The sequence below is a fragment of the Balaenoptera borealis genome (genome assembly GCF_965194805.1).
Source record: "Balaenoptera borealis genome assembly, chromosome: 2".
Taxonomy (NCBI): domain Eukaryota; kingdom Metazoa; phylum Chordata; class Mammalia; order Artiodactyla; family Balaenopteridae; genus Balaenoptera; species Balaenoptera borealis.
In genome coordinates, this window is record NC_138867.1 from 14,928,691 (window position 1) to 14,949,931 (window position 21,241).

At 41.7% G+C, this 21,241-nt stretch overlaps 1 protein-coding gene across 1 annotated transcript in view; it reads right to left on the reverse strand.

Annotated features, from left to right (window-relative positions):
* MYO10 (myosin X) overlaps nucleotides 1-21,241 on the reverse strand; it is a 213,683-nt gene that overhangs the window by 57,813 nt on the left and 134,629 nt on the right. Inside the window, 7 exon segments of the mRNA XM_082380348.1 lie at nucleotides 14,051-14,131; nucleotides 16,489-16,597; nucleotides 18,745-18,827; nucleotides 19,753-19,821; nucleotides 20,239-20,331; nucleotides 20,852-20,918; nucleotides 21,030-21,130. Of these exon segments, the coding sequence (XP_082236474.1) occupies nucleotides 14,051-14,131; nucleotides 16,489-16,597; nucleotides 18,745-18,827; nucleotides 19,753-19,821; nucleotides 20,239-20,331; nucleotides 20,852-20,918; nucleotides 21,030-21,130 (603 nt within the window).

The window sequence follows — 21,241 nt, forward strand, 5'->3', positions numbered from 1 at the left end:
ACAGGGAGAGTGGATGTGCTCTGAGCAGGCAAGGTGAGTAATGCAGAACAAGTGGCAATTGTATTGTAGTTAATTTTTTTTTTTAATCGATCACGAGAAGGGAAAGGCTTTAACTCTGTCAACACTGGCAGAGCTCCAAGTTTGTGTAAACCAGGAAATGCCCAGAGCACAGCTCCAGACACAGCAGGCGTTCCTGAGCAGAAGTGGCCCATCTGCTGATGCAATGAGGCTATAGACAATGGCTGGTCCAAGAGATGGTCAGTTCCACAGAGATTTGCAGTTTTTTGTACCTTTTTGCACCTTTGATACCAGGCCCCAGCACTAACAGGTTGTGTCTGAACCCGGGAAATCCGAATCACGTGACACCACCACCGGGTCCGACCTGCCCTTCCACCTCCACACAGGACCTCATTTCCCTAATTTGCAAGGTGCCTCCGACCAAATGGCTCTCAGGGCTGCCACTGTGTGTACCCACGGTTCAATGTAAACTGAACAGTCCAAGCTTTATTGGAATTGATGTAATGAAGGCACTGAATCAAATACAGAGGCCAACTTTTCAGAGTTAATACCAAAACAAAAGAAAAAGGAAAAGAGAAAAAAAAGAAAAGAAGTCAAGTCAGGCTGATTTCCCTTCTGCCATTTCTCAAGCTGCAATCAACATATTCAAGATTCTTTACATGTGGCTCAAATCATCTGGTGGGGTTTGTTTTTCCAGCTCAGCAAAATTGGCCTCAGTCCTCTACTTACATAGTGTAACAACCTTATTTAAACCTTCTGCTACTTATATATGTAACAACCTTATTTAAACTGTCCCACTGAAAACAACATCAAGGGATACCTGAAAGACTTCATATGCAAACCCTTGTCCTGTGCCTAAAGCTCAGAGACTGAAATCTCAGTAACTCAAACTTACTGTGCATGTTCAAACTTCATTTTCGTGCATCTAAAGAGACTTTTGAAAAAAGCGTTAAATAGTATCTAAAACATTCCTTCACTGGTGAAATTTTCACACATTTTTAACAGGGACACTTTCATTTCGTAATGGCAAACTTTTTGAGTCTATCGCAGAATTCTTAAAGCTAAACAGTATTCCCTTTTTAGTGAAATACTGGCAAAGGAAGCATCTGGCACACTTTAATGAGCTGTTTTACCCTTTCACAGTGGCTGAAACTAGGACATCCATTCATCTGAGAAAGTGGAGAGCACAGAGCGATTACGTAATCCTGCAGGATATGCTGATATCCAGGGCACTCCACCCCCGCCCCCCCAAATTTTAAATTTTCTACTACTACTTACTAGGAAAAAAAACAGTAATATATGTTTTCATTTAATGATTCAATACCTGTGAAAAATGTTAAAGGATATTATTTTCACCGTATATTCATCAGTTAAAACAAGGTTCAAAGCCGTAACAAGTGCTATAATAAAAATTAAGTTGTAGATGCCATTTTTTTACCAAGAGCAACGGAAAAATAAGGATAAACCCAAGAAATAATCAGCGTTGACACCTTAACCCAGTGACTTCCAACCAGGGGCAATTTCGCCCTCTGGGGGACATCTGGAGGTGTCTATAAACACTTGGCGGGGGTGGGGGGGGAGTGGGGTGGGACTGGCATCTATGGGGAGAAGGCAGGGCTGTTGCTATACGTCCTATAATGCACAGGACAGTGCCCCTCAGCAAAGAACTGTCCTGTCCAAAATGTCAACAGTGCCAAGGTTGAGACACTCTGCCCTAACCCGATACATTTAAAAAAGGTTAAACAAGGAGATGGAAGGAAAAGGATGTGAAATTTAATTATGGACACATTTCAGTTTGAAGTGCTGGCCAAGCACAGACCCAGGAAAAAAGTAGGTTACAAAGCTGGGCTATGAGGCCAAAGCTTAGAGGAGGGTTTCAGGCTGGGAAAACACAGCAGAAAGGTACTCACCTGGGCTGAGAGGAGAAGGAGAGAAGTGAGCGTTTCTTTGGGAACAGCACAGGTGAGGAGGTGAGGGCAGCACCCGAGGCCAGGCCTACACCCAGGGAACCAGTCAAGAGAGGGAGGGGGTGGGGAAAGGGAGGGGGGAGGAGGCTTGGTCAGAGAAGTGCCAGGAAGGAGGAGATGGCTGGTGATGCCACAGCCCTGGGGGCGGGAGGTGGAGATTAGGAGGGCAGGGCAGAGAAAAAGTCTACCTGGAAGCTTTCAGCAGGACAGAGGCAGAGGCAGCTTGGATGGCATAGCCTCAGAAATAAGAAAACGGGCACGGCCTCTTTTTAGAAATGCTCAGCAGTGAAAAGAAGACTGCTCTAGGGGGAACCCGGTCAAGTTCCTATTCACTCCCACCTCCCCTTTCTTTTACATAAATAAATACAATGAAAGTATCAGCAAGGAGATGGGATCCTGGGAGAAGGAACCCTTTACAGCCCAAGAGAGAAAAACTGATGGACTATGGTCCCAGGGGAGGCAAGAAAAGTTAAATCAGGAAGACAGGACGAGACTGTCCTTCAGAAAGGCTGCAACAATTTAAACTCCCAGTGGCAAAGTACATGAATGGGAGTTTCCTCAAATAGTCACAGACCCTGCAACATGTTACTGAAAACGGAAAACCAAAAACTCATCCAATCTTCACATTGGCAAGGCTATCTCACTATTTCAGGTTTTATTTCTTTGATTATACTATTAACGTTGTCAGGTTATTTTTCATTTGTATCACACCTTTTGCAAATTTCTTGTTCATGTGTTTTACCCATTTTTCTACTAAAATATTTGTTATTTTCTTATTGATTTGTGAGGGCTCTTCATATAGTAAGGCTCTGAATCCATTGTTACACATAGCAAAAACTTTTCCTGTTGCTGGCCTTAATGAAGGGCAAGCTGTCCATGTGTGTATGTACACATCAAAGTCATAACAATGTGCATACTCTGATTTTAGCAAATAAACTTCTGAGAATTTACCTTAAGGAAACAGCCTTAAATGAGCACAAATATTTACACACATGAATAATACAGTAAGCAGCACTGTTTACAATAAGAAATAAAGGAAATAATCCAATAATAGAAATTTGACTTAAAGCACAGCCACTGACAAGTGTATACAGTCATGAAAAAAAACACAGGAATACTTTAAGATATATTAATAAAAAAGTTAATAAAAACAGAATTACCATATGATCCAGCAATTCCGCTCCTGGGCATATATTCAGACAACACTATAATTCAAAAAGATACACGCACCCCTACGTTCATAGCAGCACTATTCACAATAGCTAAGACACAGGAACAACTTAAATGTCCATTGACAGATGAATGAATAAAGAAGATGCAGTGTATATATACAATGGAATACTACTCAGCCATAAAAAAGAACAAACTAATGCCATTTGCAGCAACATGGATGCAACTAGAGATTATCATACTAAGTGAAGTAAAGCATAAAGAGAAAGACAAATACCATATCACTTATATGTGGTATCTAAAATATGACACAAATGAACCTTTCTATGAAACAGAAACAGAATCACAGACACAGAGAACAGACTGGTGGTGTTTGCCAACGGGGAGGGGGTTCGGGGAGGGGTGGAGTGGGAAGTTGGGGTTAGCAGATGTAAGCTTTTATATATAGAATGCATAAACAACAAGGTCCTACTGTATAGCACAGAGAACTATATTCAATATCCTGTGATAAACCATAATGGAAAAGAATATGAAAAAGAATATATATATGTGTATAACTGAATCACTTTGCTGTACAGCAGAAATGAACACAACACTGTAAATCAACTATACTTCAATAAAAAATATTGATTAAAAAAAAGTAAGTTACATAATTGAGGTAGACTATGATCCCAATTTAAAGGAAAAGGTATATATACAATAAAATGTAAGCAGGATTGTCTCTTGGTAGTAAAATTATAGGTAACTGTAAATTAAAGAGGTTTTTTTCTTTGTATTTTGCATATTTTCCGAATCTTTTATAATCAATAAGTATTGCTTTTATACTGGGGAGGGATGCAGGCAAAACCTAGTAACTATTGTAATGATGTTTACTGAATAGTCACTGTTCACTGTAGTAGTATTTTTGAGTATTAGGGAAAGAGCTGGCCTGAGGAAGGAACAGGGGAACTCCCCAGGGTCAAAGGCCAACACAGGGAAATGCTGAGGAGCGGGTGAAGGCAGAGAGCTTTCTCCAAGTCTGAGAAAAGCCAGGGACGTTCAGACTCTGAGCCCAAGCACCACACTGCAATCTTCCCCCAGTACCCATTCTCTGGTCTCCAAAACCCGGACCCTTCGCTCCAGTCATTGAGGGGAAACGCAGCTTTCAGAGTCGATCCTTCATACAGATGCTGGGTGGGCAGTGGTGAGTTTTACAGCAAAGTCACAAACAGAAATCTCACATTAAGGGGGCTGCCGGCGAAAACATTAATACGGAGCCACTTAGGCTAGAAAACACACACACTCACACACACACACACACAATCGCAGTTTGCCTATGATTGATAATAGGTGGTCTGGGACTGGGAATGGCTCAAATGTTGGATTGGGCTGCTGTTCTGACTGGATGCTATTCTAGAAGTTCATCAAGCTGAGCCAAAAAATGTACAGCCAGAGGGCTGCAGGGAGGTGGTGTGGCTACCCTTCACAGTGGGTGCAGGGGAAATATTCACCCATCTTGGCAGATGGCACCTCCCAGGTGGGCAGCAAGCAGGGCAGTCTGGGGTGCCTTCGCAAACGTACCCTTCACCATGCCATGGTGCTCGTCAGAGAGAGTGAAATATTACTCATCTGAGAGTGGGTGTATTCCCCCACTGCAAACAACAATAGGATTCTGGAGCTGGGGATCTATATGTTTAAGCACAGAAATACAGGTGAGAAAACCCAGAAGTACAACACGATGAAAGAGTCAGAAATATGTGGCACTTTCTTGAAGGTGACTTACACTTCGTCTTTCTCTTATGATGGTTATTAATTTTACGTCAGATTAATTACCCTTAAGATTGCAAAAACTGATGGTAAAAATAAAATGTTCTAACATTCGGTTTTCACTTGGCACTAGAAATCTATTTCGGGGAAAGCAGATTTGGCTAAGTGGCAGCCAGCCACATTATTATTCTTTTCTTTTAAATGTAACTCAATTTAATATGAAAGACCACCTTCACATTTAAAACACTTATTCCCTTAAAGGGCACTTTTAGCAACTGAATAGAAATCAGCTGAACACATTCAAGTGGCAGTAGAAGCAGAGATTAGCATTTCAGACGCTCTTTATTATGTTCTTTCTTTAGGGAGTTCTCCTCTGGGGAACAAGAGGATCTCAGCAAAATGTGTCTCATCAGGTTTCTCCCAGGCAGATTGCAAAATATCGGCAAGTTTATGCTTGTGTGAAACAAGCACATGATATTAAACAAATCACCATTCAATTCCTGTAACTTTTCCCAGTTCCATACTTGTGTATCAAACAGTTTATAATACAACTTATAAAGATGCCGATTCTTGTGCAGATTTCTTTAAAGGCTGGTATAAAGCACAGGGCAAGAAAAAGCTGCAAAACTGTAGCATATAATTTTTTAAAGGGAAATTCTTTGACATAACAAATTCAAACAAAAGAAACGACCACTCACCATTTCCCGGTGCAACCTAATATTAAAAATGATTTTTCCTATAAAAGATGAATTCCATACCAAAAAATATATTGCATTATCAATGCCTTATCCAAGAGGTTATGTCTTTTGTTTTTACAAAGCATTAGTAGTTCAAACTTGTACATGCAATCAAAATCAGCACTTACCCATTTGTTTAGAAACTAAACACTTCTGGTACTCAGAGAGACGGCAAAAACCTGTTTTCCTCAGGCTTAAAAAACTCCTCTACAAAAGTCTACAGTACTGCAATCACTGTGAAACTTTTAAGCAGTGCAAATAAGAGAAAAACCCCTACCTTGGGTTTCTTTTGCCCCCTTCAGCTTTTGTCCACTGTAAATGGCTGCATCTTTAGCAGTCCGGGCTACAAGCATCTGAGCCGACAGACACAAAAACGGGCTTTCTTCAGCTCACTGCTGTTCCCAGTCTTTTATGTGGTGTCTTGGGCTCTGCTTGCTTAATTCCTGATTCTTCTGAAAGAAGTCCAGCCTGGTGAGGCTGGCGGGATAACAACTGCCGAAGATACTTTTGACCGTCGGAGCAAACGAATCACCTTGCATGCACCAACAAACATGCAAAGTCATTTGAAGGTCCAAAGACTCTGAATTTTCAAAGATGACTAACATTAAAAAGGAAAAACGCCCCAGGACAAAACCAAGCATGTAGTTGTGATCTTGGAAAGTCCACCCTGAGAACAACACCCCTCCCTTGAGCCCAGATTCATTTCTGGCTATTTATCCTGGTCTTTGCATAGCGCTCCTGAATAGTTGCCATGACAACTTGGTAAACAGGATTCAAGTGACCACTGAGGGGTTTAGCGGGATTGTTTTGTTTAGGGAGAAGAATGGTAGCTTTAATGCTTCCTCTACTAAAATTTCCTGGAAAGGTAGAGCTGCTTTTTTTTTAGGTTGTGGGTAGGTGATGTTCTCAAAAGTCAAAGATGCTGGCGAAGAGTGCTCCAGTTACAGGAGAAGAGGCAACAGGAGTGGCAATCAGAAAGCCAGGAAGAATTATGGAAGGTTACTGAATGCCAAGTGGGCATTTTCCAGTAAGGATGCAGAGGAAGGGGAATCATCTCCAGAGGCTGTTAAGACTAAGTGAATGTAGGGAGGATTGAGGGTCTGACAATCCAGATAGTTCTAAAACATCCTCCCTTCCCGGTTCTCCCATGCTCTCTCTCCTCCTCCATTTTTTCATCAGTCTCTTCTCTATAAAGCAGTGTCATTCAGATTGTGTGCCATAGAAACTTCACTCTCAATCTTCACCCTTTGGCCAGGCAATCAGAAACTATCCTATTCTCATAAAATTTTACTTGAAAAAAACGTTCACTGTGTTGTGAATAGATGATGAACATTTAGCACTTTGACACATCACAATGGTATCATTTGTCAAAACTCAATCATACGACACGGTGAACTTTAATGTTATAACTTTGGATTTTAATAATAATAGATCAATACTGGTTCACTAATGATAACAAATGTACCACACTAACGCAAGATGTGAATAATAGGGGAAAGTGTGTGTGTGTGTGTGTCTGTGTGTGTGTGTCGGAGGCGAGAGTGATACAGGAACTCTCTGTACTCTATGCTCAAATTTTCTGTAAATTTTAAAATATTCTAAAAAAGAAGGTCTATTCGTTTTTTTAAAAAAATGAAATCAAAATGTTCATCCCATAACCATGTCAAAGACTAAAGGAAATTAAAAAAAGAAAAAGAAAAACAAAAAGCAGCAGCTAGTTACAACAATCTGCCAAGGGTAGGAGATTTAAAACTAAACTCAAAAAGGAAAAGGTCTGGCAATAGTCTTAGCTTTTCCTTGATTCAGCTTAAACTGGGGGTTAACCTTGTGAGGATGAAGTGAGCATATTTTCCAACCCAAACACGTAACGCAAGTATGGACTGCTTCATACAGTTCAGTGTAGCTGTTTCACGTCCCCGTTACCTCATTTAATACCTACAGCTGCTCCCCTAAGCAGGCACCATTACTTTACACACTTTGGAGAAAAGGAAACAATCCCAAAGCCACACAACTGCTCAGTGACAACAGGCTCGACAGATAACCAGTCACATACCTTTGATCTATTTCGATTTCATCCCAATGCTTCAGGGGCCCTGCACCTGAGCAACAGCCTGCCCACATGGGCGGGGCCTCTGTGTATCAGAGCTCACTAGACCCAGGGCACCTTGCACCCCATGTCTCAGCCGGGAGTGGAGCAGGGCCACCTATGCACTGATGAAAACCAGTGAACGGAAGATGCGGAAATGCAGATTTCATTCAGTACAAGTACAACCTTTCCCATAAATAGTAAGAGCTTTAAAAAAGACGACAGGGTGCCTTTAGGTGTAAGAAAGAGTAAGTTCTCTGTTCCTGGGAATTATTTAGGAAGAGGGAGGCTGATCCTTTTGCGTCTCATTGAAAGGGGATAAACCGACCATATTTCATCAATTCTTAACGCAAATATGTTCCCCTCTCAAATTGCCTGAATGTGTCTGTGACTTGCTGACCATCATGCCGTGATTCCACACACGGATGTGCGTGGATTTCATCACAGCTTTTCAATGTCTTTGAAAATCACAGGCACTATTGGAAGTACTTGCACTGAGTCCAGCTGTCCTTTAAATGTAGTCTAAATGCTCCTCTCTAGAGTCATCGGGGAAACAGAAAGCTATTTTATCTGCAGAAAGGCCTGGAAACAGGGTGACAAGGTGTAACTGTGTTATCAGTGACGCAAGGATTTCCGGTGGACGAATGACCTCCACTTCGTTCTTGCAAATTAAAAAGCAAGCGCCTGGAGATAAGACAGCATCATGCCCTGGTTAACTAGGTAGAGCTTCTGCTGCCACAGGGATGTATAAATAATGGTGCCCTTTACAACCATGGGAGTCTTCGATTCAGTATAGTTATAGATGTTTGGACTGAACGATGTACAATTCCAGAAAGTTCAATCAAAATGCTAAAATCCAGTGTTTAACCTTCTAGGTTAAACCCTTGTTATCTGGCAGATTTGCACACCCAATCATGCCCAGGGAACACATTCCCGAGGGGGATCCCACTTAGAGATCTGACTGCCTGAGTATGAATCACCAAGCCCAACTCAAAGTGTTTGTGAATGAGTCTCCAGTGCTGTGCTCGGCTGTTCCAAAAGGGCTCCAAACCCTGGAGGTTTGGCAGGGGGCCGGGGGGCGCCATGTCTGAGAAGGGGGCCAGCTGGGAGAGGGAGAGATAACACATTAACATAGAAAGACTGGATCACAGTAAGGACATCACTCTAATACTGACCTAGTGGTGTATCCCTAGGGTAACTTCCAACTATACAAATCGAAGATGATCTAAAAACAATTAAACAAACCAAAATGGAACGCATAGCAGTAAGGATTCAAGATAGTGCGTTAAGTCTTCATCTCTGGCAAAGTCAAGTACTCACACACCATGAGCAACTCCATGGTGTCCTTTTATGAGCAATTTGATTCAACGTTTACTGAGCACATATGACAGTCTGGATGCTGGCTGAGCTACACAGCGGGGCACAAAGATGGAAGAGGCAGGCCCTGCAAAGCTGTACTTGGTCAAGGTCTTCCGTATTTGTGGAATACCTTATACAGAAAATAGCACTGACGTAGAGACACCAAAGCCTAAAAAGAAATGTAAAGGGTCACTGGAATAAAGTTTCAGTAAGGCTCAAGAGAAATAAGATGAATAAAATGAGAGCGAAAAACATCTAGGAAGAATAAAACTGGACAAAAAAATTCAAGGTAGGAAATATGCTACAATATCATCAGAATTATTTAAAGAAATGTTTGGCCTCTGTTTAAAAAAAAACCAAAACCAACTAGGGAAAAAAATGGCAGGCAGCACCTGGTTCACACAAAATATGAGTCCCCAGGATTAAATGTGCTCGATTCATGAAGCCATTAATCAAATCATGATGCCTCTGGAAACAAAAGGCTCGTGTTTCCCTAATGCCAGCGCAGCGTTCTCACTTCATGTGTGGTCCTGAGTGTCGTCTAAAAGAGGGACCTAGTCTGGTGTCAGCAGCGGCCCCATGAAAGAGCGGGACACAGGTCAGCAGGAGTCACTTCAGAGGAAAGCACTGGCCTCCCCTGAAGTCTCTTAAAGACGACTTCGGCGTGACACGGTCCACACGTCCTCATGTCTCGGGGCCTGGAGACAGTGCTTTAAGACAAGACGCCCACAGCCGGGCCAGTCCTGTGTCTCCAGCTTCATTCTCCTGCTTGATGTTTCATTTTCCGGCAAATACGACTGCAGTCTGGCTCACAGACTGCACGGCTTCCCTCCTGGCAGGCCTGGTCTCCGGTCTCCCCTCGGCATGGACACCCCTCTTCTTCACTCTTCCCCTAGATAAACCTGACCCCATGCAGCCACCTCTGCTAGAAGCCTTCCCCCAGCAGCTCCCAGGGTCAGGGCCACCCAGGGGACCCATATCCTGCCTTTTTGGAGAAGACTTGACAGAATCTTTGAGGATACGCTTATGCTGGGTTAAAGCTCAAAGATGGGGACTTCCCTGGTGGCTCACTGGTTAAGAATCCGCCTGCCAATGCAGGGGACACGGGTTCGAGCCCTGGTCCGGGAAGATCCCACATGCCGCAGAGCAACTAAGCCCGTGCGCCACAACTACTGAGCCTGTGCTCTAGAGCTCGCGAGCCACAACTACTGAAGCCCGCATGCCACAACTACTGAAGCCCGTGCGCCTAGAGCCCGTGCTCTGCAACAAGAGAAGCCACCGCAATGAGAAGCCCGCACACCACAACAGAGTAGCCCCCGCTCGCCGCAACTAGAGAAAGCCCACGCGCAGCAGCGAAGACCCAACGCAGCCAAAAATAAATAAATAAATAAATTTATTTAAAAAGAAAAAAAGCTCAAAGATGACCCTGCAGGAGTTGAGGATGCTTCTCCCTAGAACCCGAGAGCTTCTCACGTCCAACCCACAGAATAAGAGAGAGGAGAGCCAGCCGGGCGCGCTCCACGCGACAGCCCCGCTCCGCTCCTGCAGCAAGTGGGCCCCGCCTCGCACTCAGGGCTGGGAAGTGCAGACAACCAGTTCTCACGCCCGGACGGTTCTCCTGATAGCTATTGGTCTGTCCCCTTCTTTAATTCTGTCCTGCACCTCCGCAGGGTTTTTCTAAGGAATGTTAATAACAGACTTCTCTGACTAGAAGTTATTTGCACCAGGTAGGGAGAGAAGGCAGAGATCACGGGACACCCTTGGGGAGAAATTCTGAGGAGGCAAAGCAGGTTTTCTTCGATACAGAAATCTCCTGGGGTTGGTTTGGGCACTTCTGGCCAGAAACACTATTGCCTAAAGCAAACCACAACAGAAAAAAGCTATGAGGCCACGTCACCCACTAAAACCCGTCTGATGGAGAAGTCTGCCCTTTGTAAACTGAAAATTCTAAGCTGAGGGGAGGAGTGCATCCTTCAGTGCCATCTGAGGCAAAGAACTGGCTGCAGACCAGCCCCTGCCAAGAGGTATGCCTTTACTTTCTTCATCACTTAGCGCCAGGAGGACTTCTCAGCAACACTAGTGAAGTGCCGTCTTTGCAACGCTCAGGATTAGCTACAAATTGTTCACAAAAAGAAAAAAGTCCACATACTATAATAGTTGAATTGACATAATCGTTCCAGCATGTCAGTTATGTTCTCCCTGCTTACACCAGCTTTTCAAAGCAAAACATAAAAATCCCAAATAACGAAAACCCATAATATTCCCACAAAAGGATTTCTAGATGCTTGGGGCCCAAGTGCCCATCCTGAGCCTCACACACTTGCCAAGGAGAGGAGGCAGCTTGTACCACAGGCCTGGGGCCCACGGGGCCGTGAGCACACACTGGCCAGGCCACCACGGGAGCCTTGGATGTACTGCACAGGCTCCTAAAAGCACCAAGCCGCTACGCCACTTTTTCTAAGGCCACAGTTCTCCAGGCCACAGGCTTTACAGCCATTGTTCTTACGCCTTTTGGGTCACAGAATTGCCAAAAGAAACCTCTAGAAGCTGCCCAAATCCATGATCTACATGCCTGAATGATGTACAAAACACCTCTATATACGTACATCTGAATACATCCTCTCAAGCCCCCGTAATGAACGTCTGACTTGAGGAGGGCATGAGGTGAGGACTGGAAATACACATTCCCCATCTCTGGGCAAAGGCAAGCAAGATTTTCCCTGTGAGATTTCTAGAAGCATTTCTCTGGACAAGAGAAATGTCATAAGAAACTCTAAATGAGGGTTGTTTACATATATTTCTTATATCATCACCAGTAACACTCCAATATTTGCAACGGAACTAAATGAATGCTAAGCGAGTTGTAATTTACTATTTCCATAGTCTAATTAGCCCCTTCGCACTTAATACCACACCTACATCTTAGGCCTCAGACAAGTCAGTTCTCATGTCTGACCTGCTGGGTGCCTTGAAAATGGCACGGAGATGTTTTTCAAAGTCTTCTTCAGCCCTTCTCCTGGCAGGTTATTAATCAGTGCCTGCCACCGGTCAGGAGGTGAAAAGGGCTGTGAGCCAACAGAAATGGAACCAGAGACTGGGTTGGGTCATTTTTTAAAATGCAAACACCAAAGCAATTAGGCACAACCAAGTCCCAGCAAGGAAAAATAAACATCAAAAAGAGGCAATTTCTTCAACATTCTGGCTGTTGATGTGTTTTCAAGCAGGCCTGATTTCAAAAGTGATTACGATTTAAAGGAAAAACGAAGTCCATGCCATCCAAGAAAGAAAACAAAAACATGGAGGACTGAGATTTTAAAATTCAAATTTCTGTCCTTATAAATAAGCACTGGCAGGTCCCCTCCATTTCTTTGAATCTAAGGTGCCAATGGCTGTAAAACTGCACAATTACTGCACCACTAAGAAGAGAGAAAAGAGTTCCCACTTAAACTATGGTTCGCCAAAAAGCTGTAAGATGCATCTCAATACCCAAGACCTTAAATTGCGGGAAAACATGCATCTTTAAGTTATGGTATTATTACCCCTGTTGTAAAAAGAAGAAAGAAACACTGGCAGAGGTTACACAGCTCCTGTGAATGTAGACCCAAAACGCAAAGCCCATTTATATCATCTTGTAGATCCTGCCCATTGGGGTTTTATAAAGCACAGCAGGTGGATATAAGCCAGCTGACATGGTACATGGTTATGTTTTAACTATTAATTTCCAACATTATGTCAAAGAAAGCTATGTATTGTTAAGTTAGTTGCCGTTTTTTGTGATAACCTAAAACATTTTACTATAAATTTGAAAAACGAAAAGATGAGTTACTATGTCAACTGCCAGAACCGATGCACATTAAGTCATCACAGATCTACAGAACCCCAGTCTCAGCTACTTTACGCCACACAAATGCCAAACTCTCCCCATCACACCTCAGAGTAAGGTAATAAACCAAACAGATTATTCTCCCCTCATTGAGTTTTGCCTTCCTAGAAGACAGAATTCAACACTGTGGTTCTTATTAAAAAACCCTTAAACTCTAAGTGAGGAATCACTGTAATATTAAGTCAGAGGTAACTGGTAAACAAAATAAAAATAAGATTTAGCATCAGCAAAGTTATTGACAGCGGCATTATGGAACATAACACAAGTCTCATGGGAAACAGTTCAGGTCAGATTCCTTATCTTAATCCTTATGAGGATAGCATCTAGTTCTCCCACATGAGAGGCCCTTGACATTATTATTTTGTTGGGGGCTTTCCTTTCTTTACAGGGGTAACTAAGAGCAGATGTTTGCCAAATCAAAATAATTTCAGTTTTTTAACAGCACTTTATGGCAAGTTGCCCATTTAGCATTAGACTCAACAGCTGCATTCACCTAATACTAAATCTTTTTGTTCAGATAGATTCTCTGTATAAAACTCACATTGTTTCTGATCGGGATATGGCATTAAAAAGCTAAAACCAAGAGCCTAGACACAAAAACTTCCGACAACAGGAGTCTTGCTAATTAGTTACAACCAACGAGTAAAAGTCCTTAAAATCCATTATTACTACTTAGAATACAGACACTGTCATGTTTAACAATAAAGCAAAAGAAAATAAAATGAAAAAGAACTCTACCACAACAAAAAACACACCAACCATTTCTTCCAAAAAAGGTATATCACATTCTGGAGCTTGCCCAAGAATTTCAAACCAATGATTAAAAAAAAAATGCAAAGGCTTCACAATGTTTTCTTTTAAACCAGATTTCTCTAAAGCATAATGGCATCATTCAAAAGCAGACAAATAGGCCCAAAAGACAAAGGGATTTTTTCCAGTGAATGTTATATTATAATAATGTCATATACATTTCCAACCATCTATAATGAAAGGACTTTGGAGAAACCAAATCTCTGAGTAACCACACCAGGAGGCGGTGTCCTTAAATAAGACAGTGTCAGTCTAGAACTGTCGTAAATCTTACCTTCTGCATGTTTGGCTTGATACAGCGAACAAAGAAAGGATTAGAGGAGCTTAGCGTTGCCATTAAGGAATGCAGGGAGTCCTATTAGAAAGGAAAAAGTATATGTTGATTTAGTCTCTTATTGTGTCTTTAAATTTCTCAGCACCCTAAGCACTCATCAGAAATAAGAAAAAGAAAACAATATATATCTGAGGAATAATAGCATTTTTATTTTTAATCATGTCATTCTAATAAAACAAAGGTATTATAATTGTCATAGAAGTTATTTTACATATGCAAAACTCATTTATTACTTCCTTGACATAGTACCATAAACAAACAAACAAAAAACTGTTCTGTTAACCAGCAAAAAAAACCACCCTGGGATATTTCAATGTTTATACAGAAAACCTGAGAAGTATCCACTCTCCAGTGAAGTTGTTCCTCTTAATTAATTATTTCCATCAAAATGACAGCTTATACCAGTACCTCACTGGTCTTTGAGCTAAAATCTCTCATTCTTCCTTCAAATCACCAGGCAGATCAATCTTCTGTAATACTACTGTCTTTTAAGTTTTTTTTAATTGTGAAGATTTTTTAACATTTACCAAAGCAGACAGAGCATGTAATGAGTACCCATTATCAGCTTCAGCTGCCGGCTCATCTCACCTCATCTGAACCCCATCCCCGTACACATTACGCCCACTTCTAGTAGGAAAGCAAATCCCCGACATTGTGTTATTTCATTCCTCAATATTTCACTATGTATTCTCAAAGGCTAAAAACTTTAAAACATACAGAGGTAACCACAATATCGTTCCTGAAAAGATTTAACACAAATTCCTTAATATCAATGTGAAAAGGTGCAACTAGCTCAAGTTTCATTTTAAAATACTCAACTGTCTCGAATTTCATAATTTTTAAATAGCGTATTCTTTGAAATCAGAATGCAAATAAGGTCCTCGTAGTAGTGTAGTTGGTTGATATATCTATTCAGTCTGTTTTAATCCGTTGGTTTTCCCTCATCTCCATTTGTCTGTTTCTTCCTTCTTAACAATTTTACTGTTGAAGAAACTGGGTCGTCTACTACATTGATTAGTTATTTCTGTGCTCAGAAAGCTTTAGGATTTCTCACAGATGACAGAATGTCCTGGAATTCATGGCCCTTCATACTCTGGTATGGTACCCATTTAACTTCATACAAGGTGTCCCATCCTCTGGGAACAGGACTCACATTCCTGACTCAGGAGTCCGCCTCTTGCCTTTGTCTCTGCCTGGAAGCCCAGCCCACTCTCTTCCATTTCCTCGATTCCTAGTCCAAGTTAAGTCCCAAACATCCACAAAGCCTTCCAAGACAACTCCAGGCAACACTGACCCAGAAAAAGACAATGTAACAACGCCGCTGGATGATTAAGAGCCTAGGGTTTAGAGTCAGAGAGACCCAGGTTCAATTCAAATCCTAGCTTCAGTCCTCAGAGGGACTGAGCAAGCCTCCATTCTCTAAACCTCAGCTTCCTCATGTGTAAAGTGGGGACAATAATACGTACTTCTAAGAATATGGGAGAAGTGAACAAGGTAGCGTATATAAAGTGATCAGCCCCCAATGACTGGAACATAGAGGGTGTATGATAAACGGCAGCTATTATTTTTATTGTATCCTGTAAGGGTCACACCTGCCCAACACTGTCAGCCGTGGTGCTGTGGGTCAGCTCATCCCCAGCCATGCTGTAAACAGACCTTAACACGGAACCCGCCCACCTCGAAAGCATCCAACTTTGATTAACTAAATGGAAGAGAGCCTCCCAGAGGGCAAATTTAATAAAGGTCTGTTGACTGACATGCCTCCAGCTCCCCCTCATGCTAAGATTTGGGGGTAAAGCAGAACAAATAAGTTAGAGAAATGGTCTTCGTGTTATCTGCCTCTAAACTACCTAAAAGGCTTACATACTTAAAATGCAAGTAAGAATGTTTCTTATTTTCCCTGAATTCTGGACATGTGGACAAGGTAACTGACACTGATCTTGTTTAACCATGCACTTGGTTATTCGTCCTAGTTATGATACTGTAAACATACCTGGGAAAAATAAAAACAATCCAGACACAGGAAGAAAGATACTTTATATGCACATGAGTCTTTAAATACAAATCAGAGTGACCCCAAATGACCATACAGTCCTTCTTATGAAGACTTACTATTTCGTAAGCTTAGAATAAGTAGCTATTTATTTTTAACAAGACCAAAAAAAAAAAAAAAAAAAAAACCTACATTTTTTTTTTTCATCTGGCTCAGGAAAAAAAAAAGTATATTTTCTTCCTAAAGCCCTGTCTGGTTTAAAAGGATGATAGAAAAAAATAAATAAATAAACACTTTCACAGACCTCACAGATACCCATTTCCTATTTTCAATTCTTAAAATCACAATAAAGATGGATCCGTCCAGGCCAGCAGCGTAGACTAACCTTGAACTGCGAGCTGACCGTGGGCCGCCGATGTTTGCTTCCACATTTCAAGGTATCCTGGTTCGTGCGGCTTGAAACGTGTTCAAAGAGGTCGTAGATGAAGTCGAATCTGTGTGAGCGGAGAGCAGGAGGGCCATGAGGGGTGCACACTCAGTTATTAGGTCCTGGATTACTGTAATCACAGTGCATTTCCCCACTAAAAATAACACACCAAACCCTGGAAGAGCTAAGACAGCGTCCAAAGATTTCACACCAACCACTGCCAAAGAGCTTTAGGCACTGAAAACAGACGTGGCCGCTTCGGAGCACTAGAGTCTTGCGGAAGAGAAGGGGACGGGGATGAAGATGACTCAGGGCGACAAGCCACTTAGGACCGCTGAGCTCTGCTGAGCTTCTGCAGACTCCACGCCCTGGGGAAGGGAGGGGCTTGTGTCGTGCACCTCAGGGTGGCGAAGATGCGACCAGGTAACAGGTGGAAAGATGTTAACTCTGGAGTGAGGCCCCACCCCCACTTCCTAGTTGTGTGACTTAGACACGATGCTTGCCTCTCTCTAGGCCTGTTTTTCCATCTGGAAAACGGGGGTCACTCTGGGATTTATGCTATAAAGCTGGGGTGAGAATGAAATGAGGAAGCGAAGGCAAAAGGCTGAGTGTGATGCCTGGCACATCCTAAGTGCTGATGTTTGTTGTTATTATTATTTAAACGTTCTGTAGAATCTACTGCCACTGCTGAGAAAGTAAAAGGCTTCTCAGGAGTTTTTTTTTATCTTCCTTGCACGGAAGATGCTCTGGGCTATAAACCCGGGGTGGGGTGTGTGTGTGGGGGGGGTGGCTTCGCGGGGACCAGGAATGAGACGGTCCGCATCCACGCCCCTCAGGGGGACAATGCCAGCACTTCCCTCATCACTTCTCTTCTGCTTGACCCTTTCTCACTTTCATCCCAGGGTGATGTTTCATTATCGCTCTTTGAACTTCTCTGTGCTTTGAGCACTTTGGAGAAAACCTTTGGGTTCCATTAAAACGTCACAGATGCCAAAGGCAAAAGAGAGCGGGGCCAGCAAATAGCCCAAGCCCCTCCTTCTACAGAGAGAAACCTGGGGCTGAAACAACGTTCTTCACCCCACTTCCACAGTCGCTTGACGTTATGACGGAGGCAACCAGTGAAAGGCCATCTCGCGGGTCTCCAGGCCTGTGCTCTTTTTCACAACAAAATGTTCCAGTTAACCTCAAGACACTGCTTTTATTTAAATGTATCACTTTAAATCTGCTTTGAGAGATAGGTAACCTGCTATGGTATTTTTAAAACGTCACCATTTTTACAGACCTGAAAACTCATCTAAAAATAAAAATAGCTGACAAGGTTGTAATTAGGGAATCCTCATAAAAGAGAGTTAAAACAAGTTGAAAGATCAAACACTTCCACCCTGAGCTTCTAAGCTGACACTTTAGAGGGGTTCCCTTCACCCCAATTCTACCTAAGTGACAGGGGGCCACCTAATGCTTTCATTTCTAAAAGTATTCCAGCTTTTTAGTAATTGTGCTTTCCCTCCTTAGACATTAAATATGTGTGTTAGAGACTCACGCTGGATCTGACACAGGTATTGACAACTTTAAGGCAAGGGCTGTTTTCCTCCTTTCTCTCTCACAAAGCCTCCTAAAAATAGGAAGCCTCCTGGTTTAATACATACAAATAGCTAAACTAATCACTAAAACTTTCAGCATGTTTTCCTTAACTACCGATTTAATGATGTGAATTTACAATTCATGAATGAATAAATGAATGGGTAATTAATCTATCATTTTAGCTGAATTAATACTTGTTTATTTCTCTCGATACCCCTTACACTAATGAGAGACATAGGGTCCTACACACCCGAGGCTGAAGACAATTTAACGCACAGCTCTAAGCTTGCTATGAAGACAGTAGGTCACACTGGTTAAAATCTTAGGTCCCTGAGCCAAGCAGATCAGATCAAATCTAGTTGAGGGATCTTGAGCAAGTCACTTAATCACTGTTAAGTCTTAATTTCCTCACCTGCATAACATGATGGATTTACTATTCCAATGCTACCTCATTAAATGGTAGTCACTACCGCTAGTACCATTTTCTATCTCTCGGATCACTTTATTGATGAAATATTGCCCGGGGAAGAAGATGATAAATCAATTGCCCGCACATTAATTTTTTCTATATTCGTGAATTAAAAGCATCTGCACAAACATCAGTCTGACATCTCGGGGAGGAGACTGACGCACCGGCTTTCCCTCAGCAAGTTGAGAAGATCATCCCTGAAGGTATCTCTGTTCTTCTCCAAGATGCCCCGCACGTCATACTGCACCTGGTTTTCCAAAATAAACAAGAGAAGGCAGAACTGATCAAAAGAATCATATCAGGCCATAAGCATCCCCTTTAAAAGCTGTGTCCGTGAAGAGATGTTAGTTCAATATATTTATGACTGGCTTCTGAAATTACTATTCTCTAAATATGAAATGGGCAAATATCAGCAAGGATCTTGATTAAGAAGTTACCTCTCCAAGGGTGTGGAGAAAAGGGAACCCTCCTACACTAAGCTGATGCAGCCACTATACAAAACAGTATGGAGGTTCCTCAAAAAACTAACAAGAGAGATGCCACGTGATCCAGCAATCCCACTCCTGGGCATATATCCGGACAAAACTCTAGTTCAAAAGATACACGCACCCCCTATGTTCACAGCAGCACTATTTACAATAGCCAAGACATGCAAGCAAACTAAATGTTCACTGACAGAGGAATGGATAAAGAAGATGTGGTACATATATACAATGGAATACTACTCAGCTATTTGTAGTAAAAGAATGAAATAATGCCATTTGCAGCAACATGGATGGACCTAGAGATTATCATACTAAGTGAAGTCAGAAAGAGAAAGACAAATACCATATGATATCACTTACATGTGGAATCTAAAATATGACACAAATGAACTTATCTACGAAACAGAAACAGACTCACAGACTTAGAGAACAGACTTGTGGTTGCCAAGGGTTGGGGGGGGAGTGGGAGAGGGTTGGATTGGGAGTTTGGATTAACAACATGATGGGATGAATAAACAACAAGGTCCTACTGTATAGCACAGGGAACTATATTCAATATCCTGTGATAAACCATAATGGAAAAAGAATATAATAACTGAATCACTTTGCTGTACAGCAAAAATTAACACAACATTGTAAATCAATTATACATCAATAAAATAAATTAAAAAAAAAAAAGGGAGTTACCTCTCCAGCATAGTGTTTCACTCCAAAATTGTTGACTGCAACTCTGGGCTTCACATAAAAGTGGTTATTCTAAAAAAAAAAAAAAAATAGAAATGCCTAAATTCACTCACTGATTTCCTGACAGTATAACTATAACTGACAGTGAAAACAATTGCAAAATCCACGCCCTATCAGAGGTTTAGGACACGTCGTGTGATGCACTTCATCAAAACCAGGCAACTCTGGTCTGTGTCATTACAGTAGGTTAAAAATGTTAAATTTTATACTTGAGCTAAACATGGGCATATTCTGACAAGTAGCCTACAATCTATGTCTTTGGCTTATTTCCATTTAGTTATAGCAGAGAAAAGCTTTTGTTTGAGAAAAAAAAAAATTCACTGTGGGAGGCACAGTAGGGTCAACAGCACCGAAATCTGTCAGGTGTCACATCTTAATCCACAGATGTGCTATTCAGACACAAGGAGGAATTGGCAGGTTTGGACATACAGCATGCTGATTGTGTAACTTCTCCAATAAGGTGCCGTCTGTGGCTTGAGGAAAATGGCTTTCTTCATTGATAAGGGCTAGGAGACCAAGTTTCTAGAAGAGGGGAAAAAAGGTTAAATATGAATTAGAAGTTTTTGGCTCTGTATATTTTTACAGCTCCTTTCCTCTCTACTCTCTATTAAGTAAGTAGTCAAAAAAGGGCATAATAACTTCTCAGATTGGAAAATTCAGAGTGACACACTATTAAGAAATCTAGTTCATTCCATACTAAAAAATCTGAACCCCCTGCAATTTGGTGGACAAAACTTTTACAACTGGCCAATCCACTATCGGAACTGCAGAGTTTTTGATGATGACTTAAAATCTATGGGAAGCCAATTTGCACACTGTTGATTCTTAAAATATTGACTTCAACAAGACAATGGGTTTGAAGCAGCCAAGTATTTAAATTCAACCTTGCACATTTACATGTGTGTTTCCAAACGGTCCATTGTGCTCTAAACATTCACATCTTTGATGTACGTGTTAGTACAAGCTCTTTTGTTCCCATAAATATGAATCAGCCCAGCTGGACACCCTTGGGACTGTTAACAATTCTTCAACAGTGTGTTACCTTCTCAATCAAGTCCAGGCATTCTCCATTGTCTATCCAGTCAATATCTTCCCACACTAAGCCTTCTCTGTACAAAGATTAAAAAGGGCCAGGTTGTAGTAAAATATAGCTTCAAAACTATCCAATGTAGGGGCTCATTTTCTTAAAAAATTTGAAATGGAATTTGATGAGTGCTTACCTGCTATATTCCAGTTGTTCTAAAGAAAAGATATGCTTGTTGAAATATTCCTGAAGTTTCTCATTTGCATAGTTTATATTGAACTGCTCAAAGTGATTCACCTAAGGGGGGAAACCATTCAACAAGTGTCTTTAGAGCCCTCCCTATTACATAAAAAGGCCAAACAGCCACTATGGAGAACAGTATGGAGGTTCCTTAAAAAACTAAAAGTA